Raw genomic sequence first — 19,855 nt, forward strand, 5'->3', positions numbered from 1 at the left:
GCTGACATAAATGTGTTTTATCTACTTTCAAATCCATTTATCACAAATGTAACAATACATGTGTTTAGAAAGTTAGCACATATATGTCATTTTTCATTTTTTTTTAATGTATCCATCTATAGAACGCTGCATGTTATATTCTAAATCTCCCTGTTCTCTTTCAGAAGCCTGCCTGCAAAAAATTTTTTGTGACACAGGACACAAACACTGAAGCAAGATATATAATTAGGATTATTTATGATAAATATGAATACATCGTTGCAATTTCTTTAACCATAGAGAATAACTAAATCCTTCAGGACAATGCCACATCAATGCACTGAACTCACTATGTTAAGCATCTAACAGAGCCGCCACATGTTCTCACTGTACTTTCCTCCTAATGCACACTTGCACTATTCTGAATGTTCGGGGGGAAATCAAACGCATTTTACTCGCAGTACCCAAGCTCACTTACCTTTGTTTGAATGACGACGTAGTCACAACGTGGAGTCTAAAAAAATAGCCAAATCTTGTACCCAATCCTTGGTGAATTGGATGTGTGCCTCCAGAGATTTATAATTGTGAAACTGGTTCACTTTGGTTTATACTCCACTACTGTATTTCATACAGGTCCACATTTCCAATGCACTCTACTTTTTGCAAGTACCGTCTCTTTGCATCCGGATGCAATCTGTCTCTATACTACTGCCCTTTTTCCGTTTAGCTGCTTTTAAACATGTGTCCCGATTCTTTGTTATTGGGCTGACAACAAACAAAAACAATCTTTTATTATGCACATATGTGCTTTATTAAGCACATATGTGGGACATGGACACGATACCACCCAGAGCGCAGTCCAGTAGATCTCAAAGAGGAAGCAAAGAGCTTTACTATTTAAAGGGCTGTACACACCCTGTATGCATAAGCAGAATATATTATCATGCATCAGTGACAGTTAGTTGCATCCCCTTTTGTGGTACTAATGTTTATACCTTACTAATGGTTTCAAAGCTCTTTCACCCCCAGCTGTTTCCTGTTTCTCGTTGTGAGGCCTCATGACCATAAATGGCACATCCTGAGTACATCCTGTTCTCACCTCACTCTATGCAGTTACAAGCAGATCACTTCTTTTAATGCCATATGATATGCACATTTGTTAGCCTCTGGATTAATATAACACTGAAACACTGCTACATAATATATTTTCCACAATTCCCCCATTTTCCTCTCTCCTAATGAGAGATGAACTAATTCCTGTGTTCTCCCATTAACCTGTCCTGTCCATGTAACAATGATAGCTAGGAATCTAGCAAGAGAAACCATAATAGACAAAATAAAACCTTTCCATTGCCCAAACATAGATGTCATGCATTCCTCCAACGGGTTGTGTCTTCAGTGTATTGTTTTGGATAATGTCTTCTGAGGCCTTCCAGGGCTCTGGTTACAGAACCATCTGGGGCCGTATTGTTGGGGATGAAAATGCAGCATATCTCTCCAAACATTACACACACACCCTTTTTACCCACTAGATGTCAGTTCTCTTAGTTATCATGATTCTTTTCCCTTTTTTGGCCCTCTGTTATCACGGTTCGCGAGGCGAGCCGTATGGAATTATTAACGGAGCCAAGATGCAGACTGCTTAAGTAGAGAGCGAGCTTTATTAACATGAAGGGCGAAACAAACAGGAACGTGGTGTACAAAAACCAACTGTAAAATCTGTCTTTGTTATTATGCTCAGGGTCTGTTAGTTTACATTTTGACTGCACAATTGTGAGCTTTTTGTTATGCACAAAAACAACATTGTTTTCTTTTATTTATGGAGCATTATTATTTAATAAATGCTGCTAATTTATTTTTCAGTAATTTCTTCATGTACATCTATGCTGTATGTTAATAAAAGTGGCTGTGTGACATCTGGGACACAGCTTTGACTAAGAACTCTCTTTTTGTTCTTACCTTACGGCTTGAAAAAATATCGAGATATATATCGTATATCGCCATCCAGCTAAAAAAATATCGAGATATGAATTTTGGGTCACATCGCCCAGCCCTAGGAGGGAGGCACGGCTGGGAGAATTTGAACATAACGAGACAAGGGGAGTGAAACTAGAAAAACTGACGAGAGACACAGACCTACAAAATAAAACAGGAACTCACACATGCAAAGACACAGACTTAGAAACGTGGACTTGACACAGGAATACACAGGCAGAAAAGACTAAACACTAAACTGAGGAAGAACAGAACCAAAACCCAAAGAAATAGAAAACCAGAACCAAAATACATCACAATAATAGAAAACACAAAACGCTGGGTCAAAAGACCCAGGATCATGACATCTGTCCTCCTTTAATGGGTGGACCGTATGTGGGATGACTGCTGTGGGCAATTGTCATGGCATAAAAATCACAGGCTATTACCAGACCTCTCATTATTTTCTAGCTTCCCCCGATCCCCATTCTGGTTGTTTCCTGCTTCTACCTTTGTGATCAGTCTAGAACCTCTGTCTAAGGGGCTTTTGATCTTCTTAACAGTTAAAGACACTAATCTTCCGGGACAGGCGATTCTCTGCGCTCTTCTCCTCTTCTTGCTTCAACCTCAGGGGTGGACTACCCTGAGGTCTTTTTCCACAGACCCGGGGATTGACTCGCTACAATTCTTTTAAACAGGGACTTACCATCTAATCGTGTCCCACATAGATAACTTTCTCCAATGCCCATTGTAATTTGGAGAAGCTCACCTTATATTTGCTCTCAAGAAAATGTTTTACAGCGCTGTTAATTCCAATCTTGCAAGCCTGCGTGAAAAAGAGAAAGAGAGAGAGAAAGAGAGATAGCTGATTATTAAATCACCAACACACAAGACATCACCACCGGAGGAATGATGCCTGACAGGTCTTTCTAAGTGCACTGTTATATATAAACTATTAAGCCTATTTCAGAACACCTCCAAACATGAACCTCTTAAAAAGGGAAAACAAACCAGAAAAACTTTTGCTCCCAATAAAACAATATGATGTAGGCATTAGAACTTCCAGTACCATGAGACGCAGTGCTGTCGTCACTGCTTCTAGTGTTAATTAATTGCTGATGCTTATCTGTTCTGAACTCAGACTTACGTGTCACTACCTATGTTCATCTTCCCCATATCATATTTACTGGTTGACCACAAGTGCTCTGGGGTCTACTGGCATAGTTCCACTTGCTAAATACACAGAAAAATATTGTCAGCAGCTGCACAATTCACACAACACCAATGTTCAACATTAACCACTTCCTAAACACTTCATGGCAATGTTTCATCACTAGATTGTGAATTTCTTCTGCTGCACCCATTTTAGTCACAGACCCAGTCACTTTATTCAATTATATTGTAACATGCTGTCATGTATTTTACAAAGCAAGTTTAGTTTCATATAGTCAGAGGTGTATATCTGGGTGCACACTTCACCCATGCATCAGAATCAGGAAACTCAGTTTTCTTTAGTCTCCACTCTAACAGACTCTGCTACATCCTGTTCACTTGTGAGATCAAACCATCTGTTCCTAATCTAACAACAATCACTTAATTTTCATATCAGTTCATAACCCACTAAGTTGACAGGACAACAGAAATGCATATTTGAAATATTATCACAAAAAAGAATTTCCTTCATACAGTAAATGACTTGTGTTGCTCAATCAGTAAAAGACATCTCACAATTTACTATTTTAAACTACATTTAAACTACATTTATTGTTTGATCACTGGTTGGTCTTACCAACCAGCGGCAAAAGAAGATCACTGGTTGGTAAGACCAACCAGTGATCTTCTTTTGCCGCTTAACTCCCAGCATGGCAAATGTGAAACTCAGACAGTCCTCTCAAGTCCATTCACACTCAATAATGTCACTGGTGAACTTTCCCACTTGTGATTAAGGCTATGTTCACACTGCAGGTGAAAGCGCATCAAATCCGACTTTTTTGACCCTATGTGACCCATATCCGATCATGTTATGACAGTGTGAACAGCACAGATCTGATATTTTCAAATCCGATCTGGGTCACTTTCATATGTGGTACTGAATCCGATACATATCTGATGTTTTAGAAAGCGACTGCTGTTTGAATGGTCAAGTCGCATTAAATTCGTCTTTTACATCACTGACACAAGACAGATGCCGATTTGCAACTATCCTTTGAAGCACTACTCCTGTCTAAAACAGCAATAAGGATAAGTATTAGGCCATATATAAATAACAAAATAACAAAACAACTTAAAGCAAAAATGGGAAACGTAAAGTCCCAAACAAGTCTTCATATTAAGGGCCATCATTCAAACAATACTGTTTGGTCTGGGTCTAAACGAAGCGCGTTATGTGAGACGTCTTCTTTTGCGCATGCGGGCCGCTTTGAGGGTTCACAATAGAGCGCGTTTGCTGTCACATTTTATTTGTAGTGTGAATAAGCAGACAAAAAAATCGTATTTGATCAAAAAATTGGAATTGAGCATTAAGACCTGCAGTGTGAACTATTAAATCCTGTTTCTTTGTATTCTTCAACGGCCAAGAAAGACACGGCTCAAAGTGGTCTAACTCAAAAGATGATCTTTAATTATACATTTTCTGGAAAATGGAGACTTAGCACACCCAGCAACGCCAGCTCAAGTCTCAAGCAGAAAACAGGAAGCCTGATTATTTATATTCTTCCTCTAGACATCACACACACTTTAAGTTTTGATCAAACACTCTACTTAGTTTCACTTTCTGCCTGCAGCTCCTATTTTCTGCAAAAGCATGCAGTTTCCTGTCAGCCTGCAACCAAGTTTTATACTGAAGTCTGGGCCTCTCATAAAACAATCTAATCAGCAAATAAGCATTAAGAATATATATTTATTTCTTGACAGAACGTAGACTAAGAGCCCATGCTACCATCCACGATGGTATTTGTACATGCTGCTGGACCCTTCAGAGTTTTAGGTCAGTGGTGCTCTCTGTTGAACAGAGAGCACCACTGACCTAAAACTCTGAAGGGTCCGCTGTTGCTCTTCAGGGAGAGATTGACCATCCTTGAAGCTTCTTTCCAGGATAAAATGTATATGTAGGTAAAGCTGTGGAATTTCAGCCAAAACATGGCCTGGGTATGGTTTCAATTATGTTAATCTATCATTTTGCTCCAGCCACTGTGCTCGTGAAGTAAGTTGATCCAGGTCTGTGGTTACCTGTACTAACACACTAAGACATTTATTTAATATCATTTTCATCACTTCTATCCACATTTTAAAACGTCTCACTCTCATCATTTGTTCCACTCACATCACCCAATTTTCTTCAGAGTGCATGCAGATACTCTTACTTCCTGTTACACACACACACACACACACACACACACACAGCGCATCTTACACACACACACTCTCCACGTCACTCTATTTCCTCAGTTTCTACACCCTTTCATTTCTCAAAGTCTCTCAGTCACCCCTGACAGCTGGTTGTATCACTTCCTCTATTCAGCACTCGCTGCAATCACACACCTCACTTCCTTTCTCTGCCTTGGTATTTTCTACTTTTACACTAACTTGACAGAACTCAACACACATCTACAGGGAGTGCAGAATTATTAGGAAAATGAGTATTTTGTCCACATCAACCTCTTCATGCATGTTGTCTTATTCCAAGCTGTATAGGCTCGAAAGCCTACTACTAATTAAGCATATTAGGTGATGTGCATCTCTGTAATGAGAAGGGGTGTGGTCTAATGACATCAACACCCTATATCAGGTGTGCATAATTATTAGGCAACGTCCTTTCCTTTGGCAAAATGGGTCAAAAGAAGGACTTGACAGGCTCAGAAAAGTCAAAAATAGTGAGATATCTTGCAGAGGGATGCAGCAGTCTCAAAATTGCAAAGCTTCTGAAGCGTTATCATCGAACAATCAAGCGTTTCATTCAAAATAGTCAACAGGGTCGCAAGAAGCGTGTGGAAAAACCAAGGCGCAAAATAACTGCCCATGAACTGAGAAAAGTCAAGCGTGCAGCTGCCAAGATGCCACTTGCCACCAGTTTGGCCATATTTCAGAGCTGCAACATCACTGGAGTGCCCAAAAGCACAAGGTGTGCAATACTCAGAGACATGGCCAAGGTAAGAAAGGCTGAAAGACGACCACCAGTGAACAAGACACACAAGCTGAAACGTCAAGACTGGGCCAAGAAATATCTGAAGACTGATTTTTCTAAGGTTTTATGGACTGATGAAATGAGAGTGAGTCTTGATGGGCCAGATGGATGGGCCCGTGGCTGGATTGGTAAAGGGCAGAGAGCTCCAGTCCGACTCAGACGCCAGCAAGGTGGAGGTGGAGTACTGGTTTGGGTTGGTATCATCAAAGATGAGCATGTGGGGCCTTTTCGGGTCGAGGATGGAGTCAAGCTCAACTCCCAGTCCTACTGCCAGTTTCTGGAAGACACCTTCTTCAAGCAGTGGTACAGGAAGAAGTCTGCATCCTTCAAGAAAAACATGATTTTCATGCAGGACAATGCTCCATCACACGCATCCAAGTACTCCACAGCGTGGCTGGCAAGAAAGGGTATAAAAGAAGAAAAACTAATGACATGGCCACCTTGTTCACCTGATCTGAACCCCATTGAGAACCTGTGGTCCATCATCAAATGTGAGATTTACAAGGAGGGAAAACAGTACACCTCTCTGAACAGTGTCTGGGAGGCTGTGGTTGCTGCTGCACGCAATGTTGATGGTGAACAGATCAAAACACTGACAGAATCCATGGATGGCAGGCTTTTGAGTGTCCTTGCAAAGAAAGGTGGCTATATTGGTCGCTGATTTGTTTTTGTTTTGTTTTTGAATGTCAGAAATGTATATTTGTGAATGTGGAGATGTTATATTGGTTTCACTGGTAAAAATAAATAATTGAAATGGGTATATATTTGTTTTTTGTTAAGTTGCCTAATAATTATGCACAGTAATAGTCACCTGCACACACAGATATCCCCCTAAAATAGCTAAAACTAAAAACAAACTAAAAACTACTTCCAAAAACATTCAGCTTTGATATTAATGAGTTTTTTGGGTTCATTGAGAACATGGTTGTTGTTCAATAATAAAATTATTCCTCAAAAATACAACTTGCCTAATAATTCTGCACTCCCGGTATTTTCTCCGCAATAGTACAATTAACACAATTACTACCTCAACCACCTACATACAAACATTATTTCTTAGACACACCTATTTTCTGCCGTGTTCCCTACACAATTTCGACGTCTTAAGAGGCGTTCAACGCCCGAGGTCCAACCTCTGCCACTCAATTAAGCCAGTGCTCGTCCCGGACGATGGCCCGGATTTCTACAATTCCTTTCTTTAATTTTAGTAGCGTCCAAAGCAAGAGGCCCGGCCTCTGTCGTCCAAACAACGCAAAACTTCGTCCCAGACAAAGAAGTGGCCGCAGACCACTAGCGATTAACGGGGTCCTAAGTCCCGAGGTCTGCCAACCTGGATCTCCGGTCCAACCGGTCCGACTGTGCGTCCACAGGCAGTGGGGATACCAATCCCTGAACTTCGCATTCTCAGGAGTCCAACTCCCGTCCTATTCTAAACTCTATATTCTTTGTTCATTACTCTATATTATTACTTTTACTTTTAGTAATCAATCAAAGGAACCTTTACACAAAATTGTTACCATGAACATTCACCGGAGATCTCACCAGTGGAATTGTAATTTAGTTTAGCTTTTCAAATCAGCAAAATTCGGATATTAATCAACAGGCTGTGCTTACCTTTATACTTTTGTGGGCCCACTCCAATCGATCGATCGGCCGAATCCTGTCCGTCCGATAACTGGACTCTGTTCTCTTTCGTTCAACACTCAGACTCACAACATCCAGGTCACGGCTCCAAAAAACTGTACCAATTCTTTGATGTTGGGCTGTGAACAAACAATCAAGAGTCGATCACGTTCAAACAATAACAATCTTTTATTATGCACATATGTGCATAATAAAAGATTTCAAAATGATATAGGTTAAAATAAAAGAAAAAAATCTTTCATAGAGCCATAGTAGTAGCTGCATTAAAGATCTTTCTGTACATAGTATACATTGTACCCTAGGCAAATTTGCCTCCATTTTTATTATTTTTTAATTAATATTTTGTACATTTGTACATTATAAGGACTCTCCTTGTCACGGTCTGGGTGGCAGACCGTGGGGGATGTTGGAGAAAGGACCCAAACGCCGGACTTAGTGGAATGAGCAGTGGGTTTATTTACAGTGAGGTAAATGTACACCACACATTAAATCTCCAAAAGTGCTCCCTCGACTCCCGTGACGAATCTTCTCCTAAGTGCTGGTATTTCATGCTCTCTGCCCCTGTGCCTTCGCACACCCCGTGTGTCTTGCAGTCCTGTGTTCCGCTGTCCTCCTGAGGAAAAACAACAGACACAGCCGTTATGGCACCAACTCCAGCAGGCATACACTGAACAGCACTTTAAACACTGACATGGAGTCTAACTCAACGATCCTGCGCCGGAGGAAGCTCCATCGCTCTGTTAAGTAGCTCCCCCGACGAGCCCGATCAGAAGCAGGTGTGTGAGAACCTAGGCGTGACCGACAGCCACCTGCATCAGGCCTGCAGGTGGCTGTCCTTCATCCTTCAGTCACACCCGCAGACACCCACACACACACCAGCATGGAACACAAGAGCACAGTGCAGCAAACATACATCCAATACACTAATAACAATAATAATAACAATAATGGTCCACACTGTTCACGAACCCCGAGTCCCCGGAACCAGGTCCGTGACACTCCTATTTTTGGAGTGTATTTTTTATGTATCTGTATTATATTATACATACACATTAAAAGTGAATCTCTGTCCAAAAAATGCACTCAGTTTACTTTTTACTCACTGATCATCATTCATTATTCTCCCCCAGTAATTAAGGTTAGGATATGTATTTTTTTTTTATTCCAATCCATTCTTCTTTTGCAGCATTTAAATAACCTTTATCAGATTTGATGGTTTTGTTTCAGACTTTTCAAAAAGTGTTTTGTTTTTCTTTCACAAATGTGGGGATTAAATTGTGTTAAAATGTACAAAACAGTGATGTCATGTTTTGTGACGAGGACCCAGGCACAGAGAGACTTGATGAATTTAAGAATCTTATGATTTAATAAAGAAATTTGCAGACGTGTACAGAGATGGTAAAATTATGATGACTGATAACAGAGATGAGGACAACCAAAGACAAGGACAGGGAGGAACAGGGGTTTAAATGCACCAAGGAGACGGTCAGAGAGAACTCGGGACAACTGGAGACATTTAAGGATGGAGGGACTGACAGAGACGGGGAAGACGTCTCATCGTGACGAGTAAAGTTTATCTTGCCTGGCTGGGCAGTTCTCTTAACTGTTTTTTTGGTTTCTTTTTTGGGGTGGGGTGGGGGGGGGGAGTTACGTTAACCGGTTTGTTTACATATTCCACTCTCCTTGTTCCACATGTTGCATTTGCAGATTCTCATTTTCACCAAACGATCGTCTCTTTCCGCCTGGTCTTGTGTCTCTGTGCTTCTGTAACATAAAGAACGAGCTGACATTTTTTTCACGACACCAGCGATCAGCTGAATAGGCCCTCAGGTTACCTGCATGCATCCTCCTCCTCACCTGTCAGCAGTTGTTTAACACCTGCTGCTAATTCAAGAAACACACCCACGTTACCTGGTGATAGCCACAGTTTAACTGGGTGCTCCATATAACGCAATGTCGAGCACCGGCTGTCCAATGTCCCTGGATTTATTTGCTCTCTCTCCTCCTTAAACAGGTTTTTAATGTTAGTTATAATTCAGAATTGGCGACTGGAACAGGTATGACACATACAAACATCAGGAAGTAAAAACCCGATAAATATAACCTCAGTAAATGAAGTCAGTGTACTGCGGGGGTTATGGCAGCTGTGTGCCGGGGCCTGCGCTGTGAGATGTGAAATAAATAAATAATTAATTAAATGTGTCAAAAATATTTATTTAATTAATTATTTCCAATTTTAATTAATTATTGCCACATTTAATTAATCATTTCCTGGTGTATTTAATTAATTCATTATGGCAGTCCTGGCGTTCTATAGCTACAGCTCCGACAAAGGTTGTATATTTGATGAATTCATCAAATCCCAGCCTCTAACACAGTGCGCTGAATCTTAGCTTTGAATGTCCAGTATATTCTAATCAGTGCAATTTAAGCATTCACTGAACCTACAGTATCTACATCTGTGTGGAAAATGTGTGGTAAAGACACAGATAATGAAATTTAATTATTAATACAATATACATCATGAAAAACGAAAGCTTTATTTGTGAAGAGCACATCAGCTTACAAAACATACAAACATCGTACAACTGCGACGTAAAATTTTCATAAGCTAAGGTGACCTTAAAATAACGGGGCTACGTGCAGTGATGCTAGTGTTACCCATGATAGCACGTTACCTTCACAGGTGGTCAGACTGCGTAAACGGGCACTCAGTCAGAGGTTGCGCTCTCCGTTTCGCTGCAGGGTCCCTTCATTCTTCACATATCCGTGTCGAGCCGAGTGTAAATCCTGAGGCTGAACAGCCTTTGTACAAGCACACGCTTCTTAGCAGGGCGAAGCTATGAGCTAGAAAAATCCAGGCTGGCAGACAGCCTGTGTCTGACCAGCCAATCAGAGAGCTCCTTACATCCCACGGTGTAGCTAATTTGAATAGCCGCAGGATTTTTAAAATGAAGTTGTTTATCCAACTGCTAATCCAAATGTTAATCCCTGAGCGAACAGGAAAGGGAAATGGATTTTGAAATGAGGAGTGGAATCGCCATTTTGAAAAGCATTTTGAAAATCACTTTATTAAATTTATTATTTAAGCACAGAATTCTTTATTTTGATACGCGTGGCCACAAGCCAAAACGTGTTGGTCACTTAATAAAACTGTTCCTTAATACTGTAAGTGTCGCTGGAGTCTTCAAGTCATCAGATCTTTGACTTCTCTATGAACTTTGGAAGTAGGTGAAGTTGTGCCAGAAAAGTTAGTTGTTATTTTTATATAAAGAACATAGTTATTTCTCTTGCAGCAGGTATTATAAATGCAAAACCAAAAGATAATGCAGGATTCTTTTGACTTTTTGCAGAAATATCTGTAATTATATGTGCAGACTCTGCTGACTTTATGCTGTTCAAAGCAATGCAGTGGCATTTATCAGCCCTCATCTTGTTACAGCAACATAAAAAAACAACATTGGACAACAACAATATGTCTGCTAACATATTGTAGCGGGTCAGGGCTGTTCGGGGTTCTGTTTGTACAGTTATGTTTTGTTTATGTTGCCATAGTGATGGGTGATGCCCTCTCGCTGTGACGGTGTGTCCTTCCGGGGTCAGAGGGCACCCTGTGTCTTGTTGTTGTTGTTGCCGCGCTGAGCAGTTAGCTAGAGGCAGTGTTCTTCTGCAAATGTTAATAAACGGCTGTGCTCCCTGGCTAGCTCACGGGAAGCAAGACCAAACCATACCTCCATCTCCTCCTTATCTGAGTTCGCCACATTGGTGTCAGAAGTGGGATAGCTCACCCTCGTCGTAATGGAGAGAGACATTCAGAGGCTGGAGCAAGCTGTCGAGGAGAACATTCCCCGCTTGGGAAACTGGCGATTGAAGAGAGAGGATGTGAGTGGCCATGTAAGTCCCCCGACGGGTCCCGATGGCGCGAGCGCACCGCGGCGGCGGCCCGTCGCGACAGATGCTAGGGCGATGCTTCATGGGTTACCTCTGTCGACCCACACGCCGAGCCCCCAACCGCGAGCAGTCATGCCTACCACGCCAGTTAAGGTACCGAAATACAATGGGCTAACCCCGCTAGAGCCCTACCTCATAGTGGCCAGACATAGTGGCTGGAGCAAAGAGGAGACTGCTACACACCTAGCGCTAGCATTAGAGGGAGATGCACTGCAGATACTCCTTGACCTAGCCCCGGCAGAGCAGCATGAGATCCAGGCCCTCACCGCGGCACTCGAGAGGCGATTCGGGCAGCGGCACTCCACTGATCAGAGCAGAGAGCAGCTGACCAACCGGAGCCGTCAACCGGGGGAGAGCCTGGGCACCTTTGCAGGAGACGTGTTGCTGTATGCTCGTCGTGGCTACCCAGAGTTTCCAGCAGCAGCCCGTGAGGAGCTTATCCTGCATGCTTTTCTGCAAGGACTTTTCCCAGAGCGACTACGCCAACACGTCCACCTGGCCATGCCTCAGACCCTCCGTGAGGCGCTCCTTGAGGCTGAAAGGGCCAAGCCGGTGCTCACCTCGCGACCTAACCAGCAGGTGCCCCCCCCCACCCCCCCAAAACTACCCCCAAATCAGAGCCGCAGACTGCGACGGGGAGGGGGGGGGGTCGCCGAGATGTCCCAGCTGCAACTCTCGGTGCCCCGGAGGCGTCCTCGTTGACCGACCGACCGCTGCTACCGGTGCGATGAGCCTGGCCACGTGGCGCGTGACTGCCCAGCAACAGCCCCGAAGACCAGAACTACGCAGCCTCAGGGAAACGAGGAGGGAGCGGTGTAGCGAGGGGACTACCGCTCCAGCTTCCTGCCCCCCTCCAAGGACGATGCACAGTGGTGGGCCGAGTTGGGCACCTCAAGGGACTCTACCTGAGCTGCTGTGTTGAGGACCAGCCATGCCAGGCCCTGGTGGACACGGGGTCTACCATTTCCCTGATACGACCTGGCGTGCTCCCTGAAACATCCGGGCCACTGGTGAAGGGTTGGTTGCCCACAGACACCCAGCTGATGACAGTGACGGGGGAGAAAACTGTTATGCGGGGGAAGAAACCGTTGCGGATCCGAGTGAAGGATCTAGAGCTGGTGCATGACTTCTGGCTCACCGACATTCAAGACCAGTGCATCATTGGCCTGGATCTGCTGAGCCGCTGGGGGGCCTGCGTCGACACCGCGAAGCTGGCTATCACTCTTGGCGCAGAGACTTTTGCTCTCCAGCGCGGCCAAAAGCAGGGAACCAGATGAGACAGGCGTCGGGCAGCTGCCGCTCAGCAGATTTCGGATGCCGGTGGCTCCGGGTCATCTCCACTCTCCTCAGCCTCAGCCTCTCAGCCTGACAAACCTCCTTCGACCGAGACCATCGAGGCTGTTGATGACCTTTGGCAGCGCAGCAGCCTAGGCCTCAACGTCGACCAGCGCCAGCGGTTGAGGTGCCTCCTGGACGAGAATGTGGACATCTTTGCTGCCAGTGACAAAGACTGTAGGCAGACGAGTCTGGTCCAGCACACCATCAACACCGGCTCTGCTCAGCCCATCCGTCTGCGCCCACACCGGCTGCCCCTCTCAAAATGGCAGGTAGCGGAAGAGAAGATCCGTGAGATGGCTGCGGCTGGGGTGATCGAGCCATCCAATAGCCCATGGGCGGCACCCGTGGTTCTGGTGGGGAAGAAGGATGGAAGCCCGAGGTTCTGCGTGGACTTTCGCCGTCTCAATGCAGTCACCAAGAAGGACTCGTACCTGCTGCCGCGGATCGACGAGGCCCTAGATTACGTTACCGGCTCCAGTTGGTTCAGCTCCCTCGACCTACGCAGCGGTTACTGGCAGGTGGAGCTAGCCCCCGACGCAAGGCCTAAGACTGCATTCACCATTGGACAGGGGCTGTGGCAGTTCAGGGTCATGCCATTTGGGCTCTGTAATGCGCCAGCGACGTTTGAGAGGCTGATGGAGAGGGTGCTCGTGGATATCCCTCGTAGCCGCTGCGTTGTGTACCTGGATGACCTGTTGGTGCACGGTGGCGACTTCGACAGTGCACTGTCTCACCTGAGCGAGGTCTTGAGTGCCATCCGACGAGCTGGGCTGCGGCTCAACCCCTCAAATGCCGGCTGTTGGCGAGAGAGACCACGTTCTTGGGCCATGTGATCAGCGCTCGAGGTGTCGCCACTGACCCCGCAAAAGTGGCTGCGGTCCGGGACTGGCCGACTCCCTCGAACGTCCAAGAACTGCGGAGCTTCCTGGGCCTAGCCTCCTACTACCGTCGGTTCATCAAGGGGTTCAGGAGGTGCTGGGGGTGGCTACTGCTCAGGCCACAGCCGGCGGAGGGGGGTGGCTCCCAATGACAACGCAGCAGCTGAAGCAGGAGCAGGAGGCCAACGCGACGTTGGTTCAGGTGGGGGCCTGGCTGGAGGCGGCGCAATGCCCCGCCTGGACGGGGGTGTCGGGACAGGAGCCCGAGGTGAAGGCCTACTACTCCCAGCACAACAATCTGGAGACCCACGACGGCCTCCTGTACCGGAGATGGCGGGCCCCCGGTCAGGGCAGAGATCTCCTGCAGCTGTTGGTGCCTCGGTCGCTGCGGTCGCAGGTGCTTGAGCTGGTCCACGGCTCGGTGGGGGCAGGACACAATGGGAACGCCAAACCTCTCCGCCGCCTCAGGGGACGGTTCTACTGCCCTGGCTGTCGACGGGATGTGGAACTTCATGTGCACTGCTGTGACACCTGCACGGCACAGAAGGGCCCAAACCAACGCTCCACTGCCCCCCTTCAGCAGTACCTGGTGGGGGCCCCAATGGAAAGAGTGGGAGTGGACGTCCTAGGGCCTTTCCCCGTCACAGAGTCAGGGAACCGGTATGTGTTGGTGGCTATGGACTATTTCACGAAGTGGCCAGAGGCCTACGCGGTGCCGGACCAGACCGCAACGACGACGGCCGAGAAGCTGGTGGAGGAGATGTTCACCCGTTTTGGGGTCCCGGCTGAGCTCCACAGTGACCAGGTGCGTAACTTCGAATCGAAGGTCTTCGGGGAGATCTGCCGGCGACTGGGGGTGGAGAAGACGAGAACCACACCGCTCCACCCACAAAGCGATGGCTTGGTTGAGCGCTTCAACCGCACGCTGGCCACCCAGCTCGCCATTCTCACCAGCCGCCACCAGCGGGATTGGGACCGATATCTGCCTCTGGTCCTTTGGTCGTATTGGACTGCGGTGCAGGAGTCCAGCCAGTGCACACCTGCCGCTCTGATGTTTGGACGGGAGCTCCGGACGCCTGTGGATCTGGTGTTCGGGTCCCCCCCCGAGCCGGAGATTGATGGTGGGCCAGAGATGGACTACTACAGGAGGCTGAGGGAGCGGCTGCAGGTGGTTCATGACTACACCCGCCAGGCCCAGGCCAGCGCCGGAATACGACAGAAAAGAGCCTACGACACCAAGTGCCGAGGGGGGGTTTTCATGCCTGGCGACAAGGTTTGGGTGTACTGCCCGGTTCGCAAGAGAGGAGTGTCCCCCAAACTCTGCAGTCACTGGCAAGGGCCAGCAGAGGTCGTGGAGCGGCTAACAGACGTGGTGTACCGTATCCGCATGCCGGGCCCGGGGCGCATGGTGGTGTTGCACTGGGACAGGCTCTCACCGTACGGACCGCTCGATCCGGCAGACGCCGGGGCAGGGGATGATGGTGGCACCCCACGTTCTGACCCGAGTGACTTTTCCCCCGCCGGTCGTGACCGGCTGGTGCGCCAAAAGAAGGCACCTGGACATTTGCAGGACTTTGTGTGGGGTAATGGGGTCGTCGGGGACGACTGACCCCTTAGGTGGGGGCTATGTAGCGGGTCAGGGCTGTTCGGGGTTCTGTTTGTACAGTTATGTTTTGTTTATGTTGCCATAGTGACAGGTGACGCCCTGTCGCTGTGACGGTGTGTCCTTCCGGGGTCAGAGGGTGCCCTGTGTGTTGTTGTTGTTGTTGCCGCGCTGAGCAGTTAGCTAGCGGCAGTGTTCTTCTGCAAATGTTAATAAACGGCTGTGCTCCCTGGCTAGCTCACGGGAAGCAAGACCAAACGATACCTCCATCTCCTCCTTGTCTGAGTTCGCCACAATATCCATGCTATATATATGCTTTCATTAATGCAGCAGACTCTGACAGTTACAGGTTTAGAATCTGGTCATGTGACTAAAACCATGAGACATTTATGTCCAGTGTTCATTGATACTGGATTTTTTAAATTCATTTATGTAGAAGAAAGGGTTAACAAGCTTAAAAACTGAAGTAAGCAGAAGATAAAACGAAAGTTAAACACACAGTATCGCTCTTTAACTGCTCCTCTTCCTGGAATGAAGCACAGCCTGATAACCCTCCCTCTTCTTCCTGCTCTTAAACACAGCACCACCTCTCTGTCCACGTGTTTCCTCGTTCCCTTGCCTTCAGATCTGCACTTTGAAGATGGGTGTAACCAACATGTGGTGACATGTAAGAGCTGACAGGCTCCATTCACTGCAGAAACACATGTTGTTGAGATCAGAGATCAGAATAGTTTCAGTTATAAGGAAGAGAAACTCACACAGTCACTGACACTGAGAGGAGAAATGGCACAGAAAAGAGTTCAGCTGGACCGAGAAACCTTCTCTTGTTCCATCTGTTTGGATCTACTGAAGGATCCGGTGACTACAACCTGTGGACACAGCTACTGCAGGAACTGTATTAAAAGTTTCTGGGATGAAGAGGACAGGAAGGGAATCCACAGCTGCCCTCAGTGCAGAACAACTTTCACACCGAGGCCTGTCCTGGAGAAAAACATCATGTTAGCAGCTTTAGTGGAGCAGCTGAAGAAGACTGGACTCCAAGCTGCTCCAGCTGATCACTGCTATGCTGGACCTGAAGATGTGGCCTGTGATGTCTGCACTGGGAGGAAGCTGAAAGCTATCAAGTCCTGTTTAGTCTGTCTGGCCTCTTACTGTGAGAAACACCTCCAACCTCATTATGATGCAGCTCCATTAAAGAAACACAAGCTGGTGGCCCCCTCCAAGAAGCTCCAGGACAACATCTGCTCTCGTCATGATGAGGTGATGAAGATTTTCTGTCGTACTGATCAGCAGAGTATCTGTTATCTCTGCACAATGGATGAACATAAAGGCCATGAAACAGTCCCAGCTGCAGCAGAAAGGACTGAGAAGCAGAAGGAGCTCGAGGTGAGACGACTAAACATCCAGCAGAGAATCCAGGAGCGAGAGAAAGATGTGAAGCTGCTTCAACAGGAGGTGGAGGCCATCAATGGCTCTGCTGATAAAGCAGTGGAGGACAGTGAGAAGATGTTCACTGAGCTGATCCGTCTCATCCAGAAAAGAAGCTCTGATGTGAAGCAGCAGGTCAGATCCCAGCAGGAAACTGAAGTGAGTCGAGTCAAAGAGCTTCAGGAGAAGCTGGAGCAGGAGATCGCTGAGTTGAAGAGGAAAGACGGCGAGCTGGAGCAGCTCTCACACACAGAGGATCACAACCAGTTTCTACCCAACTACCCCTCACTGTCAGCACTCAGTGAGTCTACACACTCATCCAGCATCAATATTCGTCCTCTGAGCTACTTTGAGGATGTGACAGCAGCTGTGTCAGAGACCAGAGATAAACTACAGGACATTCTGAGAGAGGAATGGACAAACATCTCACTGACAGTCACTGAAGAGGATGTTTTACTGTCACCACCAGAGCCAAAGACCAGAGCTGGATTCTTAAAATATTCACATGAAATCACACTGGATCCAAACACAGCAAACAGACGTCTGTTATTATCTGAGGGGAACAGAAAAGTAACATTTATGGAAAAAAAACAGTCTTATTCTCGTCATCCAGACAGATTCACTGAATGGTCTCAGGTCCTGAGTAGAGAGAGTCTGACTGGACGTTGTTACTGGGAGGTGGAGTGGAGAGGGGGAGGAGTTGGCGTTGCAGTCGCATACAAAAGTATCAGCAGAGCAGGGTTGGGCGAAAAATGTGGGTTTGGATTCAATGACAAATCTTGGTCTTTACGTTATGATTCAAATGGTTTTAAATTTTGGCACAACAATGTCCAAACTGTCCTCTCAGGTCCTCGGCCCTCCAGAGTAGGAGTGTACCTGGATCACAGAGCAGGTATTCTGTCTTTCTACAGCGTCTCTGAAACCATGACTCTCCTCCACAGAGTCCAGACCACATTCACTCAGCTGCTCTATGCTGGACTTTGGCTTTATTTTTCAGCTGGAGTCACTGCAGAGTTTATTAAAGTCAAATAGAGAAGACAGGTTCATGTTGATCCCTGACCATTATATGTACTTGTGTAGTTTCTAAATGAGGCTTTACATTTTAGAAGCTGAGAAGTTCAGTGGTCCATTGATGTGTGAAAATAATATTGCACTGATTCAAACTGTACTTACAATTATATACCTTACATCAATATAAATCTGAATTTGTTCTTATGGCTGATAATCATGTGAGTTTAAATGATACTACTCTTCATATTCAGCATGTTTGAAATCTGTCATCAGTCTGGTTAGTGGTTTTATTCTGTAGTTGCTGTAGTGGGTTGTCAAATGCAACAATATATTGGAGCTGCAGATTCATCAGTTAGTCAATGATTAGAGAATTGATTGTTTTATCATTATTTTAGTCACATTTAAAGCTGGTTCTAGTTTCTGAAAATGAAGATTGTTGATTTTCTTCATCACATATGAAATTAGTGTCTCTGAGGTTTGAACTTTTAAAATGTAACAAAAATTTGAATCCTTAAGGATTTATATTATATAAAGGCCTGTATATTGTAGAGGATAAACATGTTTAATTGTCACTTATACTTAAAGAAGTAAGCCTTGATACGCGCTTCATCAAAGACTTCCTGGATTTGTCGACACACGCTCTGTAGCCTCACCATAGTGTGGCCCATCCCCCCTTGTTGTGAAAACAGCAGAACACAGCATCCATCAGACAAGCGGCTCAAAATAAGTTGGACAATGCTGTGGTCGAGGTACTGCAACTACATGACTTGGATGTGCATGAGAAAGCTAAAAAGTGCTGTGGTGTTCTTCAAAGATATTTGACTCTTGTGAAACAGGGGAGCGTGAAAAGACTGTAGTGACTTGAAATGTGGCTGATGGAGGTAGTCAGGATGCCTCTGTGCATCTAGCTGATGACAACGACATAGAAAAGGATCTGTTAGTGGAAGAGGTTTGGGCACAGGTCTGCTTTAATGACTTTTGTTATTGAAAGATAACAGAATGAATGTTTTATTTATACTAATAGTTGTTAATAAATTGGTTTTGCTCAATCAAATTATGTTCTATTGTTTTTATCATCATTGTTACATAACATCAATATCCTATGGAAACCTGTTTCTGCCACAAAAAAAAGGATCCATAACTCAAAATTTTGACTTATTTTCTCAAAATTTCAACTTATTATTTCAGGCCAGATATGGCATGCCATCATATAAACAGTGCCATCTACACCAGGCCGGGCCCATATCTGGATGACATACAACTTACCATGCCAGAAGTCAGCCAGCAGTGCCAGCTTGACACCAAATCCGGGCCAGACCTGTCTGCTATGTGGGAGCATCATTACCAACAATATTAGTCCCATACATATTACTCATGAGCAGAGATGGGCAGTAACGCGTTGCTTGTAACTTTTTTCAAGTAACGAGTAAAGTAAGGGATTACTATTGCAAAAACGGTAATTAGATTACCGTTACTTTCCCGTAGGAACGCTGCGTTACTCCGTTACTAAAACCGTGATTTTTTAGCAGAATGTCTCATGACAGTGACGTAAGCGAGTGCGACGTTCGTGACAACATGCTTGCTATCCATTGTGCAGATCAACAATGGATAATATATAGAGTGCGGGAGAGAGTATAAGCGTGTAGCGTTTAAAGCGTGGAACTACTGACCTTACTTTAAGTTTTATTCCATAAAAAGTGACAAAAACATTGGCGTCCATTGTACATGGGAAGAAAACTTCTTTTTACACTGAAAAAAACCCCTAAACAAGCACCAAGTGCACAACAACGTAATGGGAAATTCACAGAGAAACTCATGGATTCTTCCACTGACCGCTGCGGCACACCTGCACCAGAGCACACCTCC

General features: G+C 45.6%; 1 protein-coding gene and 1 long non-coding RNA gene across 2 annotated transcripts; one reads left to right on the plus strand and one right to left on the minus strand.

The window, feature by feature from the left end:
* Nucleotides 1-1,931: 1,931 nt before the first annotated feature.
* LOC120718479 lies at nucleotides 1,932-8,291 on the minus strand. Its single transcript, XR_005692505.1, has 2 exons — nucleotides 7,751-8,291; nucleotides 1,932-2,779 (listed from the first exon to the last, which is right to left on the minus strand). It is a non-coding gene; the product is annotated as an uncharacterized LOC120718479 (long non-coding RNA).
* Nucleotides 8,292-15,808: 7,517 nt separating this feature from the next.
* On the plus strand, nucleotides 15,809-19,038 carry LOC120718455 (tripartite motif-containing protein 16-like). The gene has a single exon (XM_040007001.1). The coding sequence runs from the start codon at nucleotides 16,334-16,336 to the stop codon at nucleotides 18,008-18,010; it is 1,677 nt and encodes a 558-aa protein (XP_039862935.1). The 5' UTR covers nucleotides 15,809-16,333; the 3' UTR covers nucleotides 18,011-19,038.
* Nucleotides 19,039-19,855: the final 817 nt, after the last annotated feature.

Source organism: Simochromis diagramma, unplaced genomic scaffold (genome assembly GCF_900408965.1).
Source record: "Simochromis diagramma unplaced genomic scaffold, fSimDia1.1 OVJJ01000141.1, whole genome shotgun sequence".
Taxonomy (NCBI): Eukaryota; Metazoa; Chordata; class Actinopteri; order Cichliformes; family Cichlidae; genus Simochromis; species Simochromis diagramma.